The sequence below is a fragment of the Ambystoma mexicanum genome, chromosome 3p (assembly GCF_040938575.1).
Source record: "Ambystoma mexicanum isolate Mex_15411 chromosome 3p, UKY_AmexF1_1, whole genome shotgun sequence".
Taxonomy (NCBI): Eukaryota; Metazoa; Chordata; class Amphibia; order Caudata; family Ambystomatidae; genus Ambystoma; species Ambystoma mexicanum.
Genome location: NC_090925.1, coordinates 772,051,893 through 772,070,154, shown reverse-complemented (window position 1 = coordinate 772,070,154; position 18,262 = coordinate 772,051,893). Strand labels below are relative to the sequence as shown.

General features: G+C 48.2%; 1 protein-coding gene across 3 annotated transcripts in view; it reads right to left on the bottom strand.

Annotated features, from left to right (window-relative positions):
- LOC138580850 (zinc finger protein 232-like) overlaps positions 1-18,262 on the bottom strand; it is a 298,959-nt gene that overhangs the window by 198,247 nt on the left and 82,450 nt on the right. For all 3 annotated transcript variants that reach the window (XM_069651722.1, XM_069651724.1, XM_069651723.1), the window contains exon 4: positions 12,221-12,304. In XM_069651722.1, coding sequence (XP_069507823.1) covers positions 12,221-12,304 — 84 coding nt within the window. The remainder of the gene's footprint in view (positions 1-12,220; positions 12,305-18,262) is intronic.

Here is an 18,262-nt window from a genome sequence, read left to right as displayed (position 1 = left end):
TGGTAGGTGACACAGGGGGTCGGCCCTGACTGGTTTTGGGAATCCCTACCAGATGACGGTGAAAAATAAGAAGGGGAGACATGTTGACATCAGGGCAGCCAGAGCCCCCTGGAAAGAGGGGGAGACCCAACCGGAGGCACCAGTGCAACAGCCTAGAGGGAGAACAGCATGGACCCGCGAAGTGTTGGCCACCAGGGCGCTGGAGAGTTTTATTGCAGAGGTTCCAGTTTGCGGACAGAGAGCAGGCCAGAGTGGGCCCTACCCCCCTGGGGCCTAACATGGAGGGTGACCTGGCAGTCACAGAGTCCGCCATGGCAGCCCTCATGGAGGAGATCAGGGGAATCAGATCAGCCCTTGACCAGAGGTTGGGCAATATGGAACAGGGACTCCTCTTGGTGGCAGATAAGATCCAAGTGCAGGAGGCTTCTCAGAACTCAGTGGACACCTTGGAGCTCCAGATGGGGGTGAGGTTGGTGGACCTACAGAGAAGGGAAGCAGAGACCACGCTCAAACTGGACGACCAAGAGAATAGGGAACGCGGTAACAACCTACGTTTCTTTGGCTTCCCAGAAAGATAGGGGGAAACGGGGGGCGACATCAAAAGATCCATCCGGGAGGTGCTCTGCACGCTTTTCGGTGACTATGAAATGAATGAACATACGATTTATCAGGCTCATCGATTCGGTTCCAGGGGGCCCCGCTTGGTGCTGGCACGCTTCCATTATTATGAACAGAGGACCAAGATCCTGGAGCGGGCTAGGAAAGTGGGCCCAACTAACTACAGTGAAGCCCAGATCAGCATTTTCCAGGATCTTTCGTCTCTCAACCTTGCAAGGAGAAGAATGTTCGGCCCACTTGCCAAGTGGCTGACGGACAAGGGGGTGCGATACAAATGGGGGTTCCCTTTCTCCCTGAACTTTGAATATGATGGCCAGAATTACCGGCTGGCGGTGGAGGGCGACATAAGTCGAGTGTCTGAAGAACTCATGGGAGACTCACGGCTCCGGGCAGCAGGCTCAGGAGAGATTGCTGGACCACTTGCTCAGCCTGCAATAGACGCTAGATCGCAGGGATCTGCAAATACAAAAAGCTAAATACCCCACTGAGAGGGCCTTCAGGCCCTTGACCTGGTAACATGAGATGGGGGGCAAGTGAGTATCTCCGCGGAGAGCGGGGGTTGGAGGAGATGCCGTTTTGAGGTTTCTTGTGAGTGGGGGCTCAAGAAGAGTGAGGTGTTTTTGAAGTGAGTCCTTTTTCGTGATCCTATCCTGGAAGGTGGTGGGGAATAGGCCAGGATCGGATGCCGGGCGTCGGGAGAGAGCGGGAAGGGGTGGATTGGGATGGCACAGGCCACTACAGAGGGGGAGGGCATGTTGGGTTACTTGTTTAGAACTCAGGGGAACATCCCTTTGATGGACTCAACGCGTTCATCAGCATGGTTCAGCGTGTCTCAGGAAGATGGTCAATCAGCCTACAGGGGTTTGATTCTACCATTGAACACAGGTCAGTGTGTAATCACCAAAATGCTGATGGTCTCTCCAGAACGTATTACCGACTGGAGTAAGGAGATTCATCCAGGGGTGGATTAAGTCCCTTAGTCTGGGGGGGGACAAGTGGAAGGGAGAATTCTCAGAAATGTGCTAATTCCCTCCACGTTAGAGACCCTCAGCAACTTTGCTGGATTTTGAGGACTTGATTTTTTTAACCTGGAGAGAGTGAGTCCCTTTTTCCCACTCTCTCATGTAATTTAATGTGATTTTGAACTCTGTGTTTCTTTTGGTTGTGGAGTCTGACAAACTCCACAACCAAAAGAATTGTGTCATTGTGTCACACAGCACATTCAGTGCAGTGGCACAGGGAAGTCTTTCAGATTTCCCAAAGGTTTAAATACCTTCACTGGGATAAACTACTGTTTCCCAGAGCAGTAAACTGAAATTGACTTTACTTACATTTGTAACTTTCTAGACCAAGCACACACTATTTTACAATAGGGTGCTGGAGGGGTTACCTAGTATCCCCTTTTGTCTAGCTTCTCATGTAACATTTTTATGTTACCCTTTCCTCACTGAATGGCTGGTGGCAGTGGTTTCGTTTTAACTACCGTGGTATGCATTTACCGCGGGCTGTGTTCGCAGCTGCAATAAAGCACCCAAGGCTGCCAGTTTTGTCAAAATGGCCCGGTCTTCTTTTTTCGCCATTTCTTTGTGGAAAGGTCCTTCTTTTAATTTTTTACATTTTTTTTATACTAAGAAAATATGATGAATTTATTAGCAATATTTTTGGAAGTTTGATTTTCCTCCGTCCTCTGTGTACAATAACGTAGCAGTCTGCAGTTGGCCTCGTCTACTTCCCCAGATGGTTCTGCGTTGTCTCACCTACCCAGGCCTGGCCTAGAGATGCTTTCTTCTGCCGCTCATGTAGTAGCTTGTTCCTTCGCTCACCTGCTCCTTCCACATCTCGTTCCAGATCTCTGACAAATCGACAAGGTACTCTTTGATTACTTCGAGCTGCCGGGCCGTGTCCTCCACGTTTACGTCAACCTGTTCCTTCACTTCTTTGCTTATGCTCTGAAAGAGGTTCAGCATTGCCATCTTGATGGTCCCGAGCAGCAGGGTCTTCTTGGCCTCTCTGTTCTGGATGTGTGCCCAACGAGACTCCCAGACAATGGCCTCACTCTGCGCATGGTCAAGCTGTGTATGTAGCACAGACAGTTTGTTGTTGTACTGCAGAATGGTGTCGCTCTTCTCCGCTACAAAGTGGGTAAGGTGCGCCCACGCACGTTCAATCACCTCCTGCGCCTCCTGCTCAATCTCCAGCAGGTCATGATAGGTGGCCACCAGAGTGAAGTAGCGGCTGATCACATCCCAAACTTCTTGGAAATCATCCGAGACCTCCACCACCTGTGTCTTCTCCTGTGTATAGATCACTCCTCCTTTTGGGGTGGCCCCATCTAAGTGAGTGGCCTTTTCCACTCCTCCCAGCATCAATACACAAAGGTCCTTCTTGAGATTTACTCTGCGTGCCAAACCAGGTTTGGTCCCATTGTTCGGTTTGCCTTTGGCGGTATTAACGAGTGAAGCCCGCCTCTGGCTCCAGGGTGTCTGGGGTGGGCAGCAAGTGAGGGAGGTGCCCAAAACTCCCTGTGCTTAGTCTCCTAGGAGACCCAAATGCCCTCTGTAGTGATTGGCCGGCTGACTGTCCAGCAAGGACAGCCACCCTGCTGGGTGACTGACAGCTGAGCTGTAATCAATGGGAGAGAACTGAATAAAAGGCGGGGCTTTTGGCTTGGAAGGCAGAGTCAACCACTGGACGAAGGAACGAAGAAGAACTTGAAGAGGACGCCTGCTGCAACACCTGGACCGTTGGTTTGCCCAGTGAAGCCCTGCTGCTGTGCTGAAACTCCAAATTCGTATCGACAGAGAAGCCCCTGCAAGGACGACTTCTTCCCTTGAGTTGGTGGGACCAATAAACTCCAAAGTAGGTCACCGGGACATCCTTCTCAGAGCTAGTTGAATTTCCACAGAGTTGCTGCTGGAAACGTATAGCCAGGGAGAGGAACACCAGATTGTGTGCGTTGCTTTTAAGTTGGCCAAGAGCTCTAGGAAGATCCTCTGGACTCCCAGGAAGCAGGATGACCGAGCCTGAGACCCCTCAACAGAGTGGGGGACCCCAGAAGCAAGGAAAGTCCATCTCGACAGCCAGAAACCGCAGTGTTGCTATTTGCGGTAGTCCCGAGGAGCTGAAACACTGAAGTGCCACTTGTTGGAAAGATTGCTGGTTGCGAGCGGTGACCGTCCCATTGCAGAGCAAGAGTCCCCAGAAGTCCTCCTTCTTGTCCCCACGACTGAGGCCCAGGAACAGTGAGATCTGCAGAGCTGCACAGGAACAGACATCATCTGCTGCACTTTTTCTTCAATACAAAGGTACTGTAAAGTCTGAGAGAACTTACCGCTCATTGTAGAGCTGCTTGCATCTTCTACTACTCACAAGTCTAATCAGCTTGTGGCCTTACATTTGATTCTTTTTTTCTTCAAAGACTTCTAAAACATTGTGCAAAGACTTTTCTACTTACCTACTAAAAGTGCTTCATACTATATAAGAGTTTTGGCCATTGACTTTGGCTTAGTCTGTTATACCGAATGACTCTGCTTAGGGGATCCAAAAGTATTTGCCTGCTTAAGAATATTTGTGGTCTCTTGTTGTTCTAACAACCTTTACCTTTTGCCAAACATCTAACAGTATTCTGAATGCAAATAGTAAGACATTAATGTCCCCAGCACGCTAGCTATTGAAGTCACCTGAGAGTGCAGGTTGTGTCTGTGGGCGATCCCAAAAGGGTCTTTACTGATTTAGAAACGAAGAGTGTACAGTACTGAGGTGTATTTGTGCGTTACTTTTTATATTGCTCCCTTCTGAAGGTTTATTCTAACTGACTGATAAATAAATTAATAATGGTTTATTCAAGAAACCTTGTGTGTAAGAGTTTATTTGAATACTTGTCACTGTGAATCTATGTGTAACTCCCCTACAGCTCACATTGACCCCTCTTGAGATAGGCCTGGCTGCTCAATGCGCTACCAAAACTGAGTAGTACAAACTTATACCAAAGGTTGGGTTTCCTATACCTGTAGTCAGAGTTGTGTGTAGTGCATCCTAAGGGTACTGAATACAAACTTTGCCTAACATCGCGCGAGGAGAAAAAGGGAGGAGTGGGGATTGTACTCTCTGCCCGGCTAGGACTGGTGGTGGAAGGGATAAAGAGGGACCCGGGGTGTGGGGGGGTTTGATTCCTATTCTTTAAGGGATCCCTGCATGGCGAAAGGATGACCGTGTGTTCCCTCTATGCCCCCAATGTGGGAGAGGTTTAATTTTGGGAGGGTGTTAAAAACGAACTGAGACTCTTTGTGGGGGGCCGATTGGTGGTGGGGGGGGACTTTAACATGGTCTTAGACCCGGTCAGAGATCACAAGAGGATGGGTGATGGGAGGGGCGACAACCCCGAGGCGGAGGCCTTGCCATAATTGCTAAAACTAGCTTTCAGTGAGACTCACACCCCCATTAAATGTAGACTCCTGCGTATCCCTCACCGCCAAGCTGATCATCTCTGATTCCCAGACTCTATCCGTTCACCTCATATACAGACCTCCAGGCCCACTAGGCTCCTTTGAAGAAGATCTTACTAATATCCTGTCTGACAACCTTAAAACCTCCTCACGGTGCTTTCTCTTAGGAGACCTTAATTAACCTTGGCTTCAAAGACCCATCAGATCATAACGCTACGCAGATCAATGATTCCCTTGAGGAATTAGGGTTCACCCAAAAGGTAACAGGTGCAACCTCGACTGGTTAGCAGAGTACAACTGCCAGACCTCCATTACCTCCTCAACACTGTTGCCCTGGACCGACCACCACCTGATCTCCTTCTCCCTAGAGGTGACAGCCCCCCTACAAACCGATAGCATAGCTCCTGCCATTCCCACTAGTAACAAAAAAAATATTAAAACCGACAAACTCATCCCCCTGATTCTACCCACCTTGAACTCTCTTCCTGCCCTCACAGACCCATTCATCTTAGTAGAAGAGTACAACAAAGCAATGCTATATTCCCTAGACACCATAGCACCATTGAAAGTCAGAAAGAGTAAACTGAAAAAACATGTGAATACTTGGTTATCTCCCCACCTGAAAGCAATCAGACTGGAGAAATGCAAATGCGAACAAATCTGGGGACTAGAGCCATCTGACACCAACAAAAACAACCTTAGCAAACTAGCTTCCCTTTACAAAAAAGAGATTATCCTTGCCAACCAAGAATCATACAACCTGCGCATCACTCAAGCCAACTCTAATACTAAGGAATTGTTCAGTATCCTCAAAGAGATAGAAATGCCTATCCAAGCCCCGGATACTTGCATTAAAGACAAAAGTTGGTGCACCAGTATTCAGAACGCCCTATCTAGCAAAATATTGACCCTCCAAGCCAAGATCAATAATACAAAAGAAACCTTCCTCCTCGCCCCTAATCCAAACAAAATCTCTGCACCCGTGCCCCTGACCACCCCGCCTACCATTCCTCCTACCCTACTTACACCCCATTTCCACTTCAAGAAAGTATCCATCCTTGAAGTTGAAAAAGTCATCCTTACCCTCAAACCATCTAATTGCCACAGCGACCCCTGCCCAGCACAAATCATAAAAGATGCTGCACGTGACCTCTCCCCATTTATTACCAAACTTATAAATGCTTCCTTCTCCACTGGCACCATTGCCCACAACCTGAAACAGCCATGGGTCCTCCCACTCTTCAAAAAACAAACACTTGACCCCTCCATACCCACAAACTATCGGCCCATCCCCACAGTTCCGTTCCTGCTTACAATTTTAGACAAGGTGGCGTACCTCCAAATCCAACAATATATGGAATGCAACCATCTCCTAGGAGTGCGTCAGTCAGGTTTTAGACCACAACATGGAACGGAAACTGCGCTCATCGACCTCAAAGCACAAATAGACGCCTTGAGAGACAATGGTAAAACAGCGCTGTTACTGCTACTTGATCTCTCGGCGACTTTTGATTTGGTCGACCATAACATTCTCTGTAACCATTTGGACTCTACCGCTCACTTCTCACAAGAAGCTATAGGATGGATTCAATCCTTCCTTAACAATAGAACAATGCGGGTCTTCTCACCCTCAGCAGCCGGTGACCCCATACCCATCACCTGTGGTGTGCCCCAGGGCTCCTGCGTTTCTCCTACTCTGTACAACATCTTTACAAAGCCCCTTTTTGATGATCTAGATGGCCTGAGTATCAACTACACTAACTATGCAGATGATACACAGATCCTCATCCCGTTGATGGGAGATTACAACAAGGATTTGGCCTTCGTGAATAGAGTGTACCTCATCATCCAGGCATGGATGGCCTCTCATGGTCTATGCCTGAATGATGACAAAACGGAACTCCTCATTCTCGGCACCCCTGCTAACCTCCACAAACTAGGCCATCTCTACTCGAATTTTAAAATAGACAACAATGACATCACAGTAGCCAAGGAAGTCAAAACCCTTGGATTCTATCTAGACTCTACTTTAAACTTCAAAAAACAAGTCAACTCCATGGCCTCAGCTACAGCTTACACCTGCAAGCTAATCAGAGCAGCCAAGCCCTTCCTTTCCCTAATAACTGCATTACCTTAGCAAGAGCCCTTGTCTTGTCCAAACTGGATTATTGTAATGCTTTATATGTGGGGAGTAATTAATACATTACCAATAAGATCCAGATTCTTCATAATAATGCCCTGAGTGCAGCCCTAAGCATCCCCAAGAAAGCCCACATATCTGACTTCAGAGGATCCAACAACTGGCTCTCTACAAAAGATAAAATTCTTCTCAAAACAGCATCCCTGACACATAAATGCCTACACCATGCTGCCCCACAATACCTCATTGCCAGATTCTCCAGACAATCCTCCAATCGCCCTTCAAGAGCAGCCAACGCCAAACTCCTACTAGTGCATAGATTTAATCGCATAAAGACTGGTGGAAGCAGTTTTCCAGTCAAAGCTGCCCAATACTGGAACTCGCTCCCACCGACACTAACAGAAGACCTACTCTATCTTCGCTTTAGATCCAACCTTATCCACTGGATCAAGGAAAATGACATTTGACACCTTACTACATTCAGACAACACTACTTGCCCTATCTGTATACACTGTATATATTTTTTCTCTTGATGTAACCTGCCTAATTTTGTATATAATGTATGTTACTCTACAGCAATGTAACCGAAGCTGAACAACCCTTAATGCCTTAATGTGTATATAATGTATGTTACTGTACAGCAATGTAACCGAAGCTGAACAACCCTCTTTTGCCTTCTGCGCCCTGATACCCCCGGGTCTGGCGCGCATTATAAATATTAAACCAAACAGACCAACAAACCCGGGAAAAGCGACCTCCAGAAAGTTTAGGAAAATTAACCAGGATATGGGCCTTACAGACGCCCTAGTGGAGGGCAGGGTGGGGGAAAGACCCTTTACCCTCTTCTCAGTGATCCACAACTCCTTCTCTAGGTTCGATTTAATACTGGTGGATACTGAGGTGAAGGCCCAAGTTAGAGACTCTTGCGTCATACGGATCCCATGGTCGGACCATGATATGGTCAAAGTGGTGGTGGGGAACGACCTTAGTCAGAGGCCCTCAGGAGGGTGGCGCTTCAATTACTTTTTACTAAAGGATAGGCATCTCTCCCAGACGATGTTGTCGGAAATCACAGACTACTTTGCCTTTAATAACAATGGAGAGTTGGGGGTGCAGACTCTCTGGGTAGGCTTTAAGTCACTTTGAGGGGGGTCCTCATCAGGATAGGATCCCATAAAAAGAAAAAACGCAGAGCACAAAAATAGGAGCTAATTCGGAAGATCAGGGAACTGAGCCAGGGGGATCGGGGGATGCCTACCTTATACCGTGTAGGACGGCTAAATTGCGCATTTATAGGGTGAGACTCAAGGCCATTCTAGTTCAGGACATGGAAAAGCAGACACTATACCTAAAGCAGAAATACCATGAGTGAGGGGAAAAGGCGGGCAAAATCCTGGCTTGAAAGCTAAATAAGGAAAGGAAAACAAAGGCGATAGTGGTTATCAGGAGAGTGGGGGACTGGGAGATGCACGGTCTGGTGGGAATAGGGAAGGAATTTGCCAATTTCTTTGAAAATTTCTACTCATCTAAATTTACTGGCAAGGATGAATAGATAGCCGCATTCCTGGACCCTCTGTCCCTTTCGGGCTTACCGAGAGGAGAGTAAGAACAGCTAGGGGCGCCCATTTCTGAGGAGGAGATTGTGTGGACAAATAAGGGGATGAAGCGAGGGACCGCGCCTGGGAGTGGTAGGTTCTCTGTTCTGTTTTACAAAAGGTTCAGATCCACACTAGCCCCATACTTGGCCAGAGTGTTCAATGAGGTATTATTCGGGAGCCCCCTGCCAAGCTCAATGCTGGAGGCCACGATAGTCACAATACACAAAGAGGGCAGGGACCCGACGCAATGTGCCTCCTACCGCCCTATCGCACTGCTAAATAATTTATACGTAAAAATCCTGGCCAAAATCTTGGGCTCCAGATTGGAAACCCTGCTACCGTCCCTGGCTTATAGGGAACAGGTGGGCTTCATACGAGGGAGACAGAGTTCAGACAATATCAGAAAGACTATGCACCTGATGTACGAGGTTCACACCCAAGGGAACAATGCCTGCCTGAAAGGAGCAAATCGAGAGCTACGGACGCATTTCAGGCCTGGAAATAAACATAGACAAATCCAGCACTATGCCCAGGGGCCCAGAAGGCTCCGGCCTGACCGCCGATTCTCGATACTTAGGGATGAGGGTCGAACAAACGCAGAGGAAGGACTTAGAGGTGATCTTGCTGAGAGATCTTACAGGGCTAGGCAAGGTCAGTGTTGACCCAATTCTGGCAAAGATCAAAGAGGACCTTAAAAGGTGGAAGCCCCTCACCCTTTCCTGGTAAGAACACATGACTTCTGTAAAAATGAACACCCTCCCCCGTTTTCTCTATCTGTTTTCCGCCCTTCCAACGAGGCTCCCAGCGGCATTCTTCTGTGACTTGAAAGGTGCGCTCTTGAAATTTGTATGGCAGAACAAAAAGCCGAGAGTGAAATGGGCCACCCTCACGCTCCAGCGTGACCAGGGGGTTTATGGCTTTCCAGACCCCTATCTATACTATAAGGCCGCTGAGTTAAGGGTTTTGCTGGAGTACTCGATGGAGAACCTGAGAATGTACTGGACCTACCTGGAAGACTTAGTAGTTCATCCTCTGAAGGTTGGGCCCCCTTTGGGCGAATTCCGGGTGTGACGAGGGAACACCCTACGTTGGGAGCTCTGTGGAACCTTCGGAGGGATAGTTGAGCTAATAGAGCTTTTTTCGTCCTGGCCCTCTCCCCTGCCGTCAGTTTGGGGTCCTCCATTCAATCTGGCGAGGCAAGGGATGAAGTTTGCACAACAATGGTCTGATGGGGGTCTTGAGAGGGTGGACCAATTGTTTGAGCAGGGGCGATTCAGGAGCTTCGAGGAGGTGCAGGAGGGCCTGGGGCAGGACAGGATCACGATCTTTGAGTACCTAAGGTTAAAAGGGATATTTACTGATTTGAAGTGGCTTGCCCTGGTCTCCCGGGATCTCACCCCATTTGAGAGATGGTTGGTTGGCTCTGCTGCCTGCAAGGATTCCCTTTCGAGCATATACAAATTCTTGGTCTCTACCCCGGAGGTTGGGCAATACACATTCAAAAGGTTTTGGGTAGAGGTTACAGACAAGGCCTGGGCTAAGATTTTCCGGATCACGTTCCATGGCAACCTCTTCGCCTTTACCATGGAACACAATTTTAAGATGCTACAAGGGTGGCACAGGGACCCATTGAATGTCTTACATATGTTTCCAGGGGGCCTCCCCCTTTTGTCCCAGGGGCTGTGGCCGGGTGGGTTCCCTCTCCCACATGTGCTGCCACTGTCCTAACATACCCATCTTCTGGCAGAAACTTCTTAGCTGGATTAAGGAAAACACAGAGGTGCAGCTGAGCATGAACCCTCTCCAGATGTTGTTGAGCATCCCAGACACGTATTGGGAAGAATACAGGTTGCCGAAGGTATGCAAGGCAATGCCTAGGGGTGGGAGACTGGCTATAATGCAAAAGTGGAGGGCAGGGGGGGCCCACACAATACGGGAGTGGGAACAGAAACTATGTAATATTATGGTGATGGAGAAGTTGACTGCCATTGTTAACGATCATTTGGGGTCCTACTTGGAGAAATGGAGCCTGCTGATGGCTAGGGTGGAGGGTGTCAGTGCCTAGCCAGTGGGGAGAGGGAGTCTACCATGGCTCACTGCCCAGATGAAGGAGCCAATCCAAATCTAAATCTATGTGAAGTCAGACGATTGTTGTTGTTTTTTCGACTGATTCATGTTTCACTACCCCTGAGACTGTGTAATGTACAATTATTCAATGCTGCCCGAACACGCTGATAATGGGAATGTGGGGAGGAGGGGGTACATCGTATTATGAGGTATTCAAACAGTGTTTATGGTTCACTATGTCTGTTTAAATGCCAATAAAAACTAAAGTTTAAACAAAACAGCAGCTCATATTGAGACAACAAATAGGGACAAGTCGTGATGGACCTTCCCTTCTACCAGGCACTTCTTTTATAGCGAAGGGGACCCCATGGCAGGAAGGAAGCCCATAGCCACTATGATGATTTGGGAAACTCCCAATCATCCAATATCTGATTCAAGAAAAGGTTCAAAGTAGCTGTGGACAACTTTGAAGGTGCAAGCATATGACGTCAGCCCCTACGGTGCAAGTAAGCAACGAGCGCTGAATACAGACGCTAGGGACTGGAAATCCAGCCCTGAAGCCTGTGACATGAACTCAACACTCACCGCATCCAGGTTGTGCAGATGCTTCTGGAAGCATGATGAACGTAATGCAATGCCTAATACACACTTAGACACAATGGGCCTCAAATACAAGTCTGGCAGTAACCGTGCCGGTAAAACCGGCAGGTTGCCACCGGACTTGCAATATTTACCGCCGACTGGCTTGTTGGAAACACTGGGGGATTACGACCTCGGCGTTCCGGGAAGTCAGGCGCCGGTAAATGTTAATCCCATTCCCATTTCAGTCCCATAGGACTCAATGGGAATGGGGACCACAAAGGCATTGGCACCGTTATTAACGGTGCCGGTGCTTCTGTGAAAGTCTGCCTACCGTGGCCGCTGTGCCCGGCAGGGTAAGACCTGCCAGGCACAGCAACTCCGGCAGGCAGACACATAGTGTGCTGGTGGGTAACAACAGTGCAAGTAGGCTTACCGTTACCATTGTTACCAGACCGGCACACTTGTAATGAGGCCCAATGACTTTGATGACAGTGCTTGTATGGATCTACAGTGTACTCAACTAACACAGTGAGACTTAAACAAATACAATAAATAAAAAAGTAAAAGAGTTTCTGTGCTGTTTGCCATTTCAGAGCTCATTATTTGGCAGACACTTCCTTCCTTGACGTGGATCTCTGAAGTTTGAAGCATTAAACAAGCAGTGGTTCTGTAGATACCCTATTGCTTGAGAAATCTTGCTTGGAGTATCAGAGGGGGAGGAGGGTAGCACAAATGATAAAATATGACAGACCGCTCATGTCTTCTTTACCTGTGCTCTGATTGGTCAGGTCTTCTCCCACTGCGTCCTCAGGATTGGCGAGACGCTGGTTTTCCCCTCTATTTAGGGCACGCGCTGGGAAAATATGTAAATCCATAATTTACACAATCAAATGAATGTGCCTTTTGGTGAATATGTTAAAAACATTGTTTATTCAGAATGCAACAATGAGGAAAACCGTCCTTTAAAAGATACTTTTGACAATTTGTACAAGTCATTACAATTGTTAATTGCATTAATGGCACTCAATTCCAAAATTGTAATCCAACTTTCCAAATGCTAAAACATATGGTGCATAAATGCAAATCTCTCACAAGATAGTCAAGGACAGCAGATCAGACTGCCCAGTCTTCTGTGGCCTTTATATACTCTAGGGCCTGCTGTCAACAACAAAAAAAGGATACAATAAGAATTGTTTTGAGCAACAATGTATATTGACTTAGACATATTATATGAGGCACTGCTTCTAGACACTCAGAACCACCAGCCAATGTACATTCAATGAAAAGGTTTCTTGAGAGATGTTTCCCAAAATTAAAGAGAGAAACCCATACTAATTATCCAGCAGACGAGATACTAGAAGGTATTTTATTGACAGGATACAGTTTTTGATTCCAATGACATTTTAATGGACAGCTAACAACCTATTGTTTGTTTTGTAGATCACTAGAACTGAGCAATATCACACTGATAAGAAAGGATACATGTCTGTTAAATGTTTTTACCATTTCAAAACTCTGTGTAGGTGAAGGTACTTTTGAGTAGGCCAACCCAAAGAACATACCCAGGTTACAAATACAGGAACACACTTTCATGGTGGATCAGCTTAGTTAGCAGATATGTGAAGCTTTTAGAGCGTGCACAATGTGACCCAAGGTGTGGCCTGCAGTGGTGATTGCCGGATAATGATAGGGAAATATTGCTCTGATTCTGTGATGATGGACAAACATAGATGGAATTTGCCTCGCTCTTGATCGAGAGAGTAACAGATTACATATTTTGATCTGTTTTCCCATTAATTGTTATGTGAAAGACTGTAAGTTCGATTAAGAGACACGTCCTAGGCTTTCTTGTGGCCCTGGGGGTATTTTCTGACACGCGGGCAGCCCTGTTTGAAATTGAGTGATCAATGTGGGCATCTCAAGTGTATAAGCAGCGATAATGCTTGCATCACCACAATCTGAGTACATCTCTAGCTATCCAGCACAACTCTCACTATTACTAGCACCACAAAAGGTTTAAGTTACTTACCTGTAACTATTGTTCTCCAGCATGGGTCTGGCGTCGATTCACATGCTCATGAATATTCCCTGTCGTCAGGCTGGGAATGCTCAGTAAAAGAAAAAACAGCTTCATTTTCACTTTAAAACTGTACTTCTCGATTTTTTTTGGCCACCAGGGGGCGCACGGATGAATAACTCCTCCGTGTGAGCTCTGTCCCACGGTCCCTCAAAAGTGGGTTGAGCACCCACTACAGACCCCCCCGGAAGCCATCGGAATATAACATGGGAATGTGCCCAGCATGAGAGGGAAAAAACCCGAACAAAATCGCATGCAGACTCCCTGAGAAAACAGTCCTGCTCGGTGAAGGATACAGCTGCGCAGTTAGCTTTGGCATCGAGGAAACTCCAGCCGGACCGGAGAGGTGCTGCGCCCGGTGACACGTGTAAGAGGGCCCAGATTACGCAAGGAGGGGAGCAAACAGCGAGTATCCCTCTACGCTGCTAACAGCCCCAGAGACGCGGAGAACAGAGGAGACGTGCCCCGCGGTTGTGCGGGCAAAAGGACCATGGCGCCACCGCTCGTGAAGCTAACTTAATCAAAGAGCGACCTGGCATCACGTATACCGACCCTGCCCCCTGACCCCATAGGGAAGGTGCTCAGCGACATCAGGTATCTCGAAGGACGGAGGTTGCTGACTCTGGGAAACTGAACCGTGGAGTGGGGGAGCACTTGATGTGTGCGGTCAAACGGTGCCCCACCACACCGCGCTGAAGTGGCGCACCCCGCTCCCCGCCCGCGACTTGCTGGGGACACCTTCTCCTCCCGCACAGGGATCGGACAATTTTCGGCCCGTGTCGAGGACCCAGAAGGCAGCGGCACCGCAGCGACGCTGGTGACACTGCCCCTCCACGGAACTCATTGTACAACGCAGTGGTCTGAGTCTGGACCCGGACCACGTGTGAGGGACGCACCCGGAGGTGCCCATCTATTGAGGCCCGGCAGCGCCGTTCTGAACCTCTGTGTTCTCCCAAAGGATACTAAAGATTCTCCGTTGGACGCCCCTCCTCATCCACTATAAATATGTTATAAGGGGCTCCATTGCTGCCCACCGGACCCCGCACATAAACACAGTGCATCGGCTCCATTCACCTAGAGCCCCGGGTCACACTATATGGTGAGACTGTATCAACTACATCAGTGACTCTCTGCCCACACCAACAGACATAATGGGGGGGGGTGTGATAGAAACTCATTGCTGGATTATGTGCACGGTGTTGAAGGGGAACTCCATTTTCAACGCCTGGAATCATTCTAAACCCATCCTCACTAAGAACTATACTTGTCCTGCAGCACAGTCGTAACCCAATCAGAGTCACCATGCGCTGGGGCAGGGCAGGGGCCCACAGGACAGAGGACTTACCCGAAAGTGGATCCTTGAAACTTAATACATCAGACAAGATCTCCCCTGCAGCTCGACACCTACCCCGACAGGCGGCGGTTGACAACATAAGTGTGGCCCTGGAGGCCGCAGAGCGACACCTCATCCCCCCTGGAGTTTAGCAGAGCCCACCCCATCTCACTGGTGTCTGCAAAGTGAAGAAATACAGCGGAAGAGCAAGAAGCGGTAGCCAGAAGAAAATGGGTGCTCTCCACACACTGTTCACACCACGGGAGGCCCATAGCTGAAGGTAGACAACAGAGGGCAGAGCCCCTATACAAAGCAAGCTCCCAAGAAAACCGAAGGCTTGCTCTTATCCTTGCAGTTATCCACTCCTGGTGAGACATAGCCACGTAGGCTTACCCATACACGGAAACGGCCCACGCTAGGGGGCTACTGAGATACTGCATCACTTCAGACAACTCCTTTGTAAGAGTGAGCCTAGACTGCAGAGTCCTGTGGCCATTACAGACCCATTATAAGCAGCAGAGAAGGTTGGGCCCCCACTCAAGGGCCGTGTGCCCTCTTCTCTACTTCCAGAAGTCGAGTACCCTCCTCAACCCTGTGCAAGACACTGGAGAAAGGCCAAGTCAAAATGGACGCACCTAGCTGAACGATCCTGAGTCATAAACATATGAACATCAAAGAAAGACTTGCACGGTGTAGATTTTCTCCTGGAGCTCCGCACGCTGAACCTCACCCAGAATTCGCAATGGCGACCTCAGGAGCACAGACGGCCGTGACAAAAGCCGATGTGGAGGACCTGCTGAACGAAATTAAAGGTATGAGAGTGGACATAGGTGCCAAGGTGGATAAAATAACACATAGGATAGACAAGATGGAAGAGAGGATAGAGGACGTGGAGCATAACCAGACCTCTCAACACATTGGTAGCCCAAATGGACCAGAGATTAGCAGACGTCGAAGCCAGAGAGGAGGAAACTCACATGAAAATGGATGATTTAGAAAACCGAGAAAGGCGCAACAATATTCGCATCTTTGGCATCCCGGAGAGAGAAGGCAAGACTGAACAGGATCTAAAGAGAGCCCTCCATGCACTCATGAAACTACTTTTCGAAGATGACTCCACCGATGTACCGAAACTCGACCGCATACATAGAGCGGGTGGCACTGCAGGGGAACCAACGTCGGTTTTGGCACGGTTCCATAATTTCGCAGACAATACGAGGGTGCTTGAAAAGGCCAAACGCAGCGCACAGATCCCGCTAGACAGATACAGGACCTGTCGTCTCTCAAATTAGCCATGAGAAGGAAGTGTATCCCACTCACTAAGTGGCTGAAAGACAAGGGCGTGAGATATAGGTTGGGCTATCCCTTCTCCCTCACCTTTGAGTGGGAGGGAAACACGCTTAAATTGAGAACCGAGAAGGACATTCGGAACTGCATAGCCGATCTGCTAGGAGACCAAGAACAGGAACCGAACCAAGGAGAGGTAGACGAAGAAAATAGACAACGGCGCATCAAAGGCCTAAGGCGGAGACAAATCCCGGGCTCCAGGAAGTTCAGGCGAATGAACACATCTCCCGAAGCTGAAGTGTGATTCTTGGGTGGGTCCCTGTAAGGTGCCAAATATTTCCTGACTATATACTGACAGCTCGATAGCTGTGGCGAAGGACGCCTGACCCATCACCGGTGACCAGCAGGTACTCAGAGATGGATCAGAGTAAAACTAATATACTAGAATTATGCAGGGATGAGGAGAATCAAAGAGGTGAAGGGGTGGGCAGAACAAAAAGGGGCTCAATGGTTAAACAATGTTTTGTGATGGGACCGGGGCACTCTCGGTCCTCACTGGTGGTCCGACTCCAGCCAGGAGGAACCAACTAGGGCTAAGGGGGAGGGAGGGCAGATATACAGTGCTGTGCAAATAAGTGAAATTTGGTCTTTATAGTCATGATAGGAAATCAGATCTGTTGAGGTCCCATAAATGCATGAGACAATTTTCTGATAGGTGATGGCAGCGGCTTCAGATATGTCAGGGGGTGCTCTCGCGAGAGCCTGCACACTCAACGTCAAGGGGCTTAACTCCCCGAAGAAAAGGTTCATAGTACAGAGGGAATTCTGAAGGTCTGGAATAGATGTGCTCTTCCTACAAGAGACCAAATATGCCCGGGGTGAGGAACGGAAGGTGCTACACCCCAGGTTGGGGACAGAGTATTGGGGTTCTGGCCCTCTGAAGAAAGCAGGCGTAGGGATACTGGTTAGGAAAGGGATGGAATTTGAAGTTTCTAAGGTTTGGTTAGATGTGGAAGGGAGGGTCCTGATGCTGGTGGGGGTTTATAGTCATAAGGTTGAAAAAAAAATGTTGAAAGTCATAATCTCAAAAACAAAAAGTTGGAGAAAAAAAAGTCGAATGTTAATTTTTGTACGTTTTTTGTTCGAAATGGGGGGTTCCCCCAAACCCCTTTTTTGTATTTTTTTTTATTTTACCCATTTTTTTTACTTACCAAACCCAAAAAATACATATAAATAAAAAAAATTAAACATTCGACTTTTTTTTCGACGTTTTCTTTTCGACATTTTTGTTATTCAACCTTTTTTTTTTACTTTTTGACTGACCACCGCTGGTGGGCACCATGAGAGGTCTTAAGATCACACTGGCAACATTGTATGCTCCAAATGTGAGGCAGACTGGGTTCATCCAGCGCACGGTATTGAAAATAATGCTAGAGGCTGAAGGTCATGTGATAATGGGAGGCGATTTCAACCTATGGGCTGACACCAGTAGGGACAGACAAAAGGCGGCTCCTGCCCCATCGGAACCACCCAACGCTGGCAGAACAGCGGTAGCATGGATGATGCAGACATATAGACTAAAAGAAATATGGCGGGCTCTACATCCAGACACCACGGGTTACACCTTCTACTCTGCACCTCATGGTACATACACAAGAATTGACTATGTTTATATCATGGAGGAATTGATGGGGGTGGCGGATGGCTCAGAAATTGAGCCCATCACCTAGTCGGACCATGATATGGTCTCTGTGGGCCTAGACTTGGGAGCACTACCACGCAGGGGGAAAAAATGGCACTGCAAGGAGTCATTGTGGAAAGACCCCGTCTTCCAAGCAGAAATGATAACTGAAATAGAGGAATATCTCAAGACGAATGACACGGGCGAGGTACCCATAAAAACAGTTTGGGAGGCAGGGAAGGCGACCTGGCGGGGGATATTAATTAGAGAGGGTGCCATTAAGAAAATAGAGAGGACCCTGATAGAGAACAAGCTGAGAGCTGAAATAACACACTTGGACTGGGCTGCTCGGATAGCCACTGAAGGGAGGGTGGAGAAGATTGCTATGGCCAGGCAGAAAAGGGACAAACTTTGCCTCCTCGAGGAAGCTCAA